The sequence below is a fragment of the Chelmon rostratus genome, chromosome 13 (genome assembly GCF_017976325.1).
Source record: "Chelmon rostratus isolate fCheRos1 chromosome 13, fCheRos1.pri, whole genome shotgun sequence".
NCBI classification, from domain to species: domain Eukaryota; kingdom Metazoa; phylum Chordata; class Actinopteri; order Chaetodontiformes; family Chaetodontidae; genus Chelmon; species Chelmon rostratus.
Genome location: NC_055670.1, coordinates 972832 through 985599, shown reverse-complemented (window position 1 = coordinate 985599; position 12768 = coordinate 972832). Strand labels below are relative to the sequence as shown.

At 41.4% G+C, this 12768-nt stretch overlaps 1 protein-coding gene across 1 annotated transcript in view; it reads left to right on the top strand.

The window, feature by feature from the left end:
* Window positions 1-10326: 10326 nt before the first annotated feature.
* Window positions 10327-12768, top strand: part of mao (monoamine oxidase) — a 39765-nt gene continuing 37323 nt past the window's right edge. Inside the window, exon 1 of the mRNA XM_041950381.1 lies at window positions 10327-10445. Within this exon, the coding sequence (XP_041806315.1) occupies window positions 10391-10445 (55 nt within the window). The 5' untranslated portion in view covers window positions 10327-10390. The remainder of the gene's footprint in view (window positions 10446-12768) is intronic.

Genomic DNA, 12768 nt, shown 5'->3' with positions numbered 1-12768 from the left:
TGTTTATTATTAGTCTAGTAGGATTAGACATTTAGTATTCAGTAGTGGTTAAAATTCACAATTAGGTATACAGTTATTCCTAAAAATTCAAATTGTTAAGGCATGCCTTTGTTTCCATACAGTTTTAATAAATTCAATCTTTAACTGTACTTGTAAAATGGAGCTAGAAATTCTCTTTGATGGCAAAAAATAGTTGCTCAGCCAGAGTTCATCTGAATGACTTCAACACTGCTAACGAATGTGGAATTTGTGAAACTGTGGCTGTTTTGTCACCTTACTGAAACTTGTATCAAGCTCACCCCGCTGACCAGCCCTAACCTTGGTACAGTAAAGCTGTACGTAGAAGAAAAAACAATGAGCAACATAAGGTGAGTGGCCAGAAAGGCCGTCCTTTCAGTGCTGTCAGTGATGGACCGATTCTGCAAAACGCTGAATCCCATCAGCTGCAGGGATGCTGCTCCGCCTGTGCACTGACTTCCTTGAGGGAGAATAAAAACTGAGGGCCTGGTTGAATTGTCAACAAAATCAGGTTTTATAACTTTTCCCAAACATTTTTTCTTTACCTCGATGGACAGTGTCAGGAGGTCAAGGAAAGAATTCTCATGGAAACCTGCTAAGGACTTAGGAAAAGACAACCCACTACATCATTACACGATGGCAGATGTCACTGATGAAAGCCTGCTGTGGTGAAACTACAATGTTCTGAAGATGGACTACTGAAAGCTTAGAAGCTTAGAAATCTTAGATACTTGCCTCTGTGTGTTCTTTACGTGTTTTGTTTTGTAGGCTTTATAAAGATGGACACTCCATGAAAAATATTAATTCATTACCAGTCCACAAGTTGGATTATAAATACTATATATATATATATGAAATAGGCTATCAGTCATGAAAATGAAACGATGAAACGAAATGGTTGTCACATTGAGACTGATTGCTTACACTCACCCTCCTGTCCATTCATATTTATTGACATGAATCCCAATTGGTGTGATTGTATGAAAATAATTATTAAATTTAGGAAAGAGAGGCATAATGTTTTTGGCCTATATGTCTACTACTGTAAGTATTATCATTGTTAAGTTTCATCACTGTGTTGAACTAAAAACATCATCTGGCTGAGAACATCTCATTCCCTCAGTCTTGACAGACGGACTTCTGTGTTAGCTAATATGCTGACTATGACCTGATTTTAAACCTGTGTATATAATAGCTTAAGAACCAACTCCATAAACAACTTGAAATGCTGACTTGATTGGACTTTGAAGTTGTTAAGCTGATGCAGGTTGTGGATGTGTAATGTCACAAAATAATTCATTTTTTAAAGATATTTAAGGGCCCAACACTGCTGCACTCAATGAATGGCCAGTAGCCCACCTCCCCAGTGAGTAGTCTATATCCTGATGAACCATTCTTCAATAAATGAATTCAGAAAATTTCAATGCACATCACAGTAAACAACCTACATTCTGTTGCAGAAATGTCGTGCCTTTGAGAAAGGTGCTCCTGGCATGTATTGGCCATCTTGTCGCAGGTGTGAGTAAGGGGCTTGTGTAGTACAGTGAGTTGAGCTCAGATGACAGCAGTGTTTTTGTCAGTGGATTGAAGCAATGTATTGTTGCTCAAGCACCTCATGCATGGCATCAAATCACAGCTAGGTGGCTGCTGTTGCCTTCCTTCAACTCCTAGCACCATTTATAACAGAATGTTACTGAAAGGCCAGTTGGGGAAGAATTCACATTGACCAATTCTGGAATAGTCTAACTCTTAGCCATTACCACCTCAAATGTTGAAAAGTTAATCAAACTTTTAGATAGCTATAGATGCAACACATTTCCATATAGAAGACTGAGGTATTCAACGTAAGCATGTTTTAATTGTACAACATAACATCCACAAACACTAGCCCACCACAGTGCCCAGCCATAGAAGTTGCTTTACTTCACCTTACCTTTGTTTGTAAGTTATCCACATTTGGAGGCCTGCATGGCAGTCACCTGCCCCTCCAGGCCCATTTCCTTCACCACCTGCCTGTAGGTCACAATTCACCATGCTCATTTTAACATCATTTTAACCCACAAATATACTGACTCCCAGCCTGATTTTTCTGGAGAAGCACTCAAAGAAATAACTAATGCAAACTGAGCACAGGATACACTGCAATGTTAACCTCACTTTGATCATTTTACAACAACAGTAGCATAATGTTTATAGTTTGCCCGTGAGTTCATACGAAAGAAAATGCTTAATAAGCATTGGTAACATGATGATCTGTACCCCTTTAGGCCATGTTGATTATTTGTTGAACACTCAGATGGTGCTTTGCCGCTGCAAGGAATTGGAATGGATTGGCATTATTTCCTTTCCTTTTAAAAAGGAGGGTCCATTGTGTCCTAAAGGAGACATGAGAGGACGCACTACAGTTCCTTTCATGTCAGCACATACTTTACTAAGAAAATCAGATGAATACAATGATGACACGTAGAGATCTACATTCTCCCCTTTGTGCTCCTGAGTGTTTCCCCTCCTCTTGTCTCCCGTCTGTTTCTCTCCTGCCCGTCAGTTGAGTTGCATCTCTGCAGGGCGGTGTTCAGATATCACCTGTTCTCGTCTGCGCCCTGCCAGTCTGCCCTCCCTGTGGAACCCGAACAGTAACTTTCTGGACTCAGCCTTTGTGAACTCATTACCTAGTTGGATTCATTTGCTGCCTTGTTTATCGAACATTCATTAAACTGTAAAACTTTACTCCTGTCTCCTGTCTACTCTGTCTGAGTGTGGCATGTAGAGTCCAAAAATCCTTTGAAATCAAAACAAGACAATTGTGCTGGAACGCTAACAAACTTAAACAGTCCGAACACAATCACTGATATGATGAAAACCTTCACCATGAGAGCTAGACAGGACAGAACATGTCAGTTTTTAAGTATTTTAGTAAATGTATATACAGTATACTATATATCATAGGTGGTAGCACAAGATGGTGCACGTTCAAGCCTTAAATGTTAATCATCTCGAAAAGCATGTCTGTGGTAACAATTAACGAAATCTGCTGACTAATGACAAAGAGGACACTGTCTCACTTTGTGGAGCACAAACAGATGTTAATGACAACTGAACTGTCTTGTAAAACGTCTTTGTAATTCTTACAATCCTCCAAAGACAAAAAATAAACAAAGCTGGGCAGCACAGAGATGCCCTGTTACCTGTTTTTTTATTTTAAAATAATCCTAATTTACCTTATGTTCACAACAGCTAAGTCCAACTTGTTTTAATAATAAAAGGTAAATAGCTTTGTGCAACTGATGAGCTAACAGACATGAAGTCTGTTTGTTGAAAGCTGCAGTCGATGTCTGTCGTTTAACAAGAATCTGATCATTAGGCTAGTCTTAATCTTTTTCCTCTATAAATCTAATGTGAGTTACAGTTCAATTCAGTTCAATTCATTTTTATTTATATGGAACCAAATCACAGCTGAAGTTGTTTCAGGACACTTTCAATATAGAGCAGGTACAGACCAACCTCTTTATCTACAGAGACCCAACAATTCCCTCGTGAGCAAGCACTTGGAGACAGAAATAAAGACTGACCACATTTTTATTTCACAGTGCTAAAAGCTGTGTCTCCATGGCAACAGTTCATAACAACTGCTGAAGATGGGAAATGTGGCTCAATTTGTTTCTTGTCAACAGTGCTGTACAATGTATGGCTGAAAGTGCAGAGTACCGTTTACTATGTTATAAACTACAAACAATAAAAAGGTGTACAGAAAGGTGTATTATTGTTATTATTAATATTATAGTATTATTGCAATATTATTGTTAATGTTAAAAATGACAAACAGAAATGTTTTGAAATGCATCACACTACAAGAGGCAAGTAGGAATATGAGTTAACAGCAGTGGACTGGGTTGAACTGTGTGATAATAGTTGTCAATGTGTCAGTAACCAGCGACAAATGGGAAAACCCGGTTCATAATGTGTGCTTTGCTAATGTTGCCACGTTGAGAGCAAACAGTTCAACATAAAGCCCGGGGATCACTTGGGAATTTTTATTTTACACCACTCATTCATTCATTTCCTCGTACTGTACATGCTGACAGGAAAATCTTGGTGTAGCTTGATTTTTTCCACAGGCGCACATCTTTTTCTTATCGAGTGGACTTTGCCATGTTTTTTAGTTTTCAATGAGTCTTCATTTATCGGGAGGACAAATTAATTTTGAAAAAAAATTAGCACATCATAGGGTTGTGAAGACATAGAATACTTAGAGCATAAAATACTTCCAGGCTACTGCTGCCCTCTGCTGACAACCCACACTTGACACACCTGTGGCTGGGTTCAGTATAACCTCATTATCTCCATCATGGTCTCATTATCGCTCAGCAAAGATGAACATAGAAGGAGGAGGGTACAATTTCTGCTAATGAAGAAAAAGCAGGACGTTTACAGTATGAGGTTCTCGATTCACTCACAACAATGTGTCTTGTGTTGTGAGTCTTGTGTCCTCAGTCTTGAATAAAACCTAATACACCTAGACAGTGCCAAAGACTACAATGTGGTTGTTTGTTGCTCTGTAGCTATTCTAAACTGCGTTTCTAAACTTCACCTCCCACACACATTGTCATGGCGACGTCGACACCATCTCCTGCTGCCTCCAGTCTTTGTTCATGTATGTTATATTCCCTCATGTGTCCTGCAGTTTCCTTCTGCCATCTGCAGCTTATCACCTATGCGCCAGTCTCCCCAAACAACCCAACAGCTGCATTGTACTCCAGCAGAGCAAAACAGACCTCTCCCTTCACCTGGATTCTGAGCTGGCCTGAAGACGACCCCTTTACCTGAGCACAACCCTGAGGCCCCCACTAGGAGACAGCAAGCGGCAGACAATTCCATCACAATCATCTGATCATCTGAAAATTCATTGAAAATCTACCACATACCATTAATTCCTCATCAGTCATCCTTAATGTAATATTGGGAAAATCATTGAAACTTCGTTTTGTCAATAATTTGTACTTTGTCATTATTTTATGTCCCCACAACGTCTAGTAAACTTTTTCATATTGGTAAGCCTCAGACTATGACTATGAACCAGAAGTTTTATATATTCATCTCATATTTTTATATGATATATTTTTATATGATATATATATATATATATATATATATGTGTGTGTGTGTGTGTGTGTGTGTGTATATAGTATTATCAGTATAAGTGTGGGCCTTCTTAAGTTATACAAGTAAAATTACCCATAATGCCTTTTATAATGTTATTATTATATTCATATTTTATGTATTTATTGATGCGTTAATGTGCCAGCATAATTTTAATTGGGGGATGTGGAGCAAATGTCAACTACTATTACTCCTCTATTTCAACATAGTGAGTAAAAAAACCTGAAGCCTTAAAAAGAAACCTGCGCCCGGGCGTGGCCTACCTCTACTCTATTGTTCTCCTCCTGCCATAGATACCGGCTTCAGACCACAACACGACGCTGGACCAAAAACCACCATCAGTTACTTCATTCCCAGATGCTCCAAATCCGCAAGACCACCTCACCTCCAGCTGCACCACCCAAGCCTTTCCCTTCAGTTTCCGTCAGTAACCCTTATCTGTCGTTGGTCCTGTTATATTAGTTTTGCTTGTAGTCTTAGTTTGTTCCTAGCTCTGTTTGATACTGTTTTCTGATCCTCTAGTTATTTGTCTTGTCTGTAATTACTCAGCCTCTGAACTATGACACCAATGGGCAAATAAATGGAAGGAAAAAAACACATGTTTCAGAGGAAGGGCTCTAAACCACTTGACTTACATAAGATAAGATTTTATTCATCCCATGACTATTACGGCCACAGGACAGGTAAAAACAAAACATACTTACGATAAGGTCCATTAACTGCTGTGACACATCCATGCTGCACATAACCAGAGCTCATTCCACTAGAATATCTGCAGAATATTAGCATATCACTTATTGTACATTACACTTTGAGAACCGATTCCAGGATTTTTTTCAAACTGTTTGTTCAGTTCCTGATGCTGTTGTATTAGATGAATTGTATTTAAATGTTTGTAAAAAAAAAAAAAAAAAATTAGTATAGTCTTAAAAATGACCATAGCATTGAATTAACATCTCTCTGACACTAAAAGCTTGATAGCATTAGGAATTATTCCTGAGGTGTTTTAACAGATGGGTGTCAACTGGTCACTCAGTGTATGTAATCACTTACACCCTAACCTCTCCCCTTCTTGCTCAGTCTCTGCTACACTGCCCTATTGTCCCTGTGGGGAGGTGGATGTGCTAGCGTGGGACTTCAGTAGCTTATTCCATACATTAGATCAAAGAGGATTTGGATTAACCACATTTGCAGTCAGATTAACCCGTTGGGGGGGGGGGGGGGGGGGGGGGGGGGCCTTAATTTCATGCCAACCCACTTGAAAATTTGCATTCGAAACATGTTTGCAAATCACATCTTATAGTACACCGTCTCACTATCATCTTATCAGTTATGAAGTCAAACAGATAATTTTACTAAAGAACCAATAAAGCAGCCATGTCAGTAGCATGTAGACTGTGTTGGCCCTCTACATGTATGACTCTGGATCTGAGGTGCTTTTATTTCTCAGTTTAAGATAAAATTCAAGCAATGTTGCAAACAGCTCACGGTCTGAATAGGTGCTTGAATGTAGCTGTCATTACTTCGCTGAAATGCTCCCACTGGCCAGGTGACAGCACATGACCAGGCTATGTGCCCCATATGACATGTGCAAAGATCTGCTTCTGGCTGGTTGTAACCAGCCACAAGAGGGCAACAGAAACTAAAAAATACAACTGTGAAGCCAGTGTGTGTCCACGGGGATATCAGGCTTGACTCTAACACTGCCATGTTATCCTCCCGCAGCTAGAGGATAACATTGCAAGTGCAAAGCCTTTGACTTATTGTCTGCAGACTCAGGACTTTCAAAATAAATAATAGGGTTATCAGCCAGGTCCTGCCGAGCAGTGGTATGATGATGATGTAGGAAGGACTCCACTGACACAAGCTTGAGTTAAAGAGACCTTTATTAAAGGATAACTTTCGTTTTTTACAACCAGGGCCTTATTTGTAGCATTAAATACGACCATTTACTCACTTAGACAACTTTGGTGGAATTTGGAGTCGTTTTGAAGAAATTAGCCCCAGAGGAGCGGCGCGTATATCCGTATGATGCGAGTACTCGAGGCATCCATGCGCAGCCTCTATATAACGCATAATCTGCGGCGAAACTCGTTCATATTCCAATATTTAGTCATGATATGCTGGTGCTATTCCCCTCTGAGCCCGTGGTGGCATGTTCTCAACATCCGGCGTCTGTAGACAACTACCTCTGACGTGGATGATGTCATTACCGAACACCACGCGCTGCGAGCAGCCAGCCACAACACGGCTAACTCTGCGGCGGTCGGCTACGAATACGCAATAACGAACCATAGCTGTGCCAAACTACAGCTAAATGAGCCGACCGCCGGCTCAGAGGGGAATAACACCAGCATATTATAACAAAATACTGGAATATGAACGAGTTTCACCGCAGATTATGCGTTATATAGAGGCTGCGCATGGATGCCCCGAGTACTCGCATCATACGGATATACGCGCCGCTCCTCTGGGGCTAATTCCTTCAAAACGACTCCAAATGCCACCGAAGTTGTCTAACTGAGTAAATGTCCAGGTTGTAAAAAACGAAAGAGAGTTTCAGGGTCACATCAGAAGACTCTGCCCTTAACATACAGACAACACAATATATAGCATGGCGTTTTGTCCACCCATATCTTTCCTAACTCAACAGCCAGCTCATGTTCTGGGCATTGTCCCACTGAGGAATGTTTTCCTTTGCGACAATCTATATCTACCTCTTTGAGAGGTTTATGTCCTAATAGCCCCTCTATAAACTTTACCACCTCTGGTTTCCCTTTTCCTGCTCTGACCCTAGTGGCCTCACATACCACAACTAAGAGTGGTCTACATTTAAGCATCAGTTTCCCCCTGATCATGCTTCATCTGACATATATTTGATACTTGGTTGATCTGATCATATACCTCACAGGAGAAATGGATCAAATGAATTCAGCTTGAAACTTTCATTACCACATACACTACCGTTCAAAAGTTTGGGGTCACCCAGACAATTTTGTGTTTTCCATGAAAAGTCACACTGTTATTTACCACCATGAGTTGTAAAATGAATAGAAAATATAGTCAAGACATTGACAAGGTTAGAAATAATGATTTGTATTTGAAATAATTTTTTCCCTCAAACTTTGCTTTTGTCAAAGAATCCTCCATTTGCAGCAATTACAGCATTGCATACCTTTGACATTCTAGCTGTTAATTTGTTGAGGTAATCTGGAAAGATTTCACCCCACCTAGAAGCCCCTCCCACAAGTTGGATTGGCTGGAAAGGCACTTCTTGCGTACCATACGGTCAAGCTGCTCCCACAACAGCTCAATGGGGTTTAGATCTGGTGACTGCGCTGGCCACTCCATTACAGATAGAATACCAGCTGCCTGCTTCTTCTCTAAATAGTTCTTCATAATTTGGAGGTGTGCTTTGGGTCATTGTCCTGTTGTAGGATGAAATTAGCTCCAATCAAGCATTGTCCACAGGCTATGGCATGGCATTGCAAAATGCAGTGATAGCCTTCCTTATTCAAAATCCCTTTTACCCTGAACAAATCCCCCACCTTACCAGCACCAAAGCAACCCCAGACCATCACGTTACCCCCACCATGCTTGACAGATGGCGTCAGGCACTCTTCCAGCATCTTTTCAGTTGTTCTGCGTCTCACAAATGTTCTTCTGTGTGATCCAAACAACTCAAACTTCGATTTGTCCGTCCATAACACTTTTTTCCAATCTTCCTTTGTCCAATGTCTGTGTTCTTTTGCCCATATTAATGTTTTTCTTTTATTGGCCAGTCTCAGATGTGGCTTTTTCTTTGCCACTCTGCCCTGAAGGCCGGCATCCCGGAGTCGCCTCTTCACTGTAGATGTTGACACTGGCGTTTTGTGGGTACTATTTAATGAAGCTGCCAGTTGAGGACCTGTGAGGCGTCTATTTCTCAAACTAGAGACTCTCATGTACTTGTCTTCTTGCTCAGTTGTGCAGCGGGGCCTCCCACCTCTGTTTCTACTCTTGTTAGAGCCTGTTGTTCTCTGAAGGGAATAGTACACACCGTTGTAGGAAATCTTCAGTTTCTTGGCAATTTCTCGCATGGAATAGCCTTCATTTTGTAAGAACAAGAATAGACTGTCGCGTTTCACATGAAAGTTCTCTTTTTCTGGCCATTTTGAAAGTTTAATCTACCCCACAAATGTGATGCTCCAGATACTCAACCTGCTCAAAGGAAGGTCCGTTTTATAGCTTCTCTAACCAGCTAAACTGGTTTCAGCTATGCTAACATGATTGCACAAAGGTTTTCTAATCATCCATTAGCCTTCTGACGCAATGAGCAAACACATTGTACCATTAGAACACTGGAGTGATAGTTGCTGGATATGGGCCTCTATACACCTATGTAGATATTGCACCAATAACCAGACATTTGCAGCTAGAATAGTCATTTACCACATTAGCAATGTATAGAGTGTATTTCTGATTAGTTTAAAGTTATCTTCATTGACAAAAACAGGGCTTTTCTTTTAAAAATAAGGAAATTTCTAAGTGACCCCAAACTTTTGACCGGTAGTGTATATCAGATGGCAGAGCTTTTATTTCCCAAGACACATAACTGATATTTGGGTTGAAGTTGATGCGGCCTGCATGTGAGACTATGGCTGTAACTTCGGCGAGGGACAGTCCTTTCATTCTTAGTCTGGCATCAGACATGCACAGTTTCTCTTGTAACAGGCTGCTTTGTAAGCTTCATCTTCCTCACACAGGCCCTATTATTGAGCGCCACAGCTTGGCGGCAGACGCCCTTTTCTTGGCATAGTCAATGAAGTCTCTGTATCTAGATAAACCGCCCTCGTAAAAGATTTATCTGTAATGGATAAAGGATTTACAGCAGTTGATCAAAGTTTGGTCTTTTGATGCTAGCCTATCATAAGCCTAAGAGAACTGATAAGGAAAAATGATAAGAGAAGTTACACAGTATAGTAAGACAATCATTGCACCAAAATCAGGGGTGAAGTCCGTGTCCGAACCTGTTCAATGCTGTATGAAACTAATGTCTCAGCAGCTCCACGACACCAGTAATCCCCCCTATCCACAAAGCGGAGCCGTGCTCTACTATCGCGGGGCGGAGTCTGGAGGGAGTGGGCCTGCCCGGCGCTCTTAATACGCTCATCTCTGCAGGCGCTGCGCGTTCAGCGGCGAGCGGACACGGCGGAGACACGGAGCAGACAGCACCATGACTGCGCCCAGCAACACCTACGATGTTATAGTGGTCGGCGGAGGAATATCAGGTAGGCGCGACAGCACGAAACTTTACTTTGCTCTGCAAGATTCGCAGTCAGATGCGGAAACTGTGGCCAGAAACTGACTGATCGAAACCATCGCGCACCTCCCAGCGGTTGGTGCGCTTTGTGTAGGTGACTAGACAACTGTTGCACAAAAGCTACTCGTGTATTGTTGTCAAGAACTGCCCCCCAGCTGATTCTCCAGTCATCTGACAATTAAAGAAACTTTCATTTGGCAGAATGCGGGGTTTTCTCCTTCAAGATGTGCCATCCCTTTTCTGCGCCTTCGCGTCTTTTCCGCGAGGCTTCCTCTCCCCCTGTCAACCGCTGCATCTCCACAGCAGCGCCTGTTAAGTAACAGCTAATAAGCACGAGCATACTTTGTAGCTATTATATAAGAGGCGCGAGGGGGACGGGGGTCATAAATTAGTATACGTTGCACCTGTAAGGAAGACATGTGTTTTCGTTTGTTTCATTTTAAAGATTATGATCCTAAAGGCTACCTGCTTGTTTTTATTTTGTCTGTGAGCCAATTAGAGACGAGGTGTGACGCTGAGGATGAATTCGGTCTGCCTTTGCAGAATTTGCTCTACTGTCAGCCACTGATTTGCATGATGTAAGGGTTGCAAGCATTGCGATGATGCTGTTTTCTCCACACTTCTTCCAGCACTTTTGTACTATTACACTGTTCCATGTTCATTCCAAGCTATTTATTAGGATGGCTGTATTCTCGCCCAGCAATGACAATGTTAGCACATCAGAGGAAAGAGAAAGTCCTTATCAAAGAGACAGACTTGTGCTCTCTGGTTTCTGAACCAACAGTTGTGCAGCTTCACTTGCAAGCAGAGTGTTTTGTTGTTCCTGTGAAGAAGGCGGGCATGTGTAGTTTCTGGAATGGGAATATTCCCAAGCATGTGCTTTGGTGCTCAGTGTTCTTCAGTACACAATATCTTTCTTTAACTGTCAATAATTCACAACAGCACAGTTATCTGATGAGACTTGAGACACGAAAAAGGTTTGCACACCCAATGTTTGTTTTCCATGTGCCTCATTTTTTCTCATGAGACTTGGAAAGAAAAAGAAAATCAGAACAGGATTTCCTGTTAAGAAGAAACAATCCACAGTTCTGTGGTTGGCACAGAGTAGTTAGGTTACAGCTCTGGAGATGTTAATTTGAATATCTGTGTTGCATCACAGTAGTTCCAATATGGTCTCACAGAACTTGATCTTGTCGCTGTTGTTTTCACTAGCATTTCTGCAGCTACACACCATATCAGGTCTTTTCTTTCTCGACCTGACCTCAAGAAGGTCATCCATGCTTTCATTTGATCTCAGATAGATTTCTGTAATTCATAGTATTTGGGGTTATGCCAAAAAAAACAATCTCACACCTTCAGATGGCACAAATCGCAGCTGCACGGCTTTGAACAGTTCAGATCATAACAAGCCCTAGCCTCTGCAGTCAGGGCCCCTCTGCTCTGGAACTCCCTGCTGGGGATCTGAGTTGTGACATCTTTTAAATCACGTCTCAAAACATATCTGTTAAAAAGCCTTTTATTAATTTTAGCACACTGTTTTATTTCCAACTTGTCATATCTGTTTTATTATCATTATTACTGTTGTCTTTTTTTTTTTTACCTTCGCTGTTGGGAGATTTTATTCTATTTGAATTGCCAGATTTTGTTTACCTCAGTTCTAAAATTATTTAATCCTTTGTTTTGGAAAGTGTTGTATGGATAAAGTTTATTATTATGTTTATTTAAAGCACTGCAAATCAAATCAGACTGACACTTGTGCAGATGAGCAGTCAGTCTTTTCAGTGCAAAGTGTGGCAGCCTGTCAAATTGATGTGTTGACTGATGTTGTTTTGCCTGACAGTGACTGAACGTGCTCTTTCTGTTCCCCCCGCCTAACCTCCGTCCTCTTTCTGTTACAGTGATAGATCAATTGAACGCTTGCCTGTGTGTGTGCACGTCCGTCTCTCAGTCAGACAGTGAAGAATTTAGGTCAGTGTCAGTTCAAATACCAGTCAAACAAGCAAAACAAATGCTACAAAAAAAAGTAAATCCAATAAGACTGGCAAACAGCCCCCCCCCCCCCCCCCCCCCCCCCCCCCTTTCTCCTTCGCTGCCTCTCTTCCCTTGTGTCACATTAGGGTCTTGTAATTACACCATTTGTTTATACCGCTGCCCTTTACTGGGTTGCAAGGAGGTCCACATATAACAATCACTGTCCAATCAAAGGACAGATGAAACAAGGGGGAGTGCTCTTTTCTCTTTGCCCCCCTCTCTGCGACTCTGTCACCCTCTCTCCTGAGATGTGTGTTTCT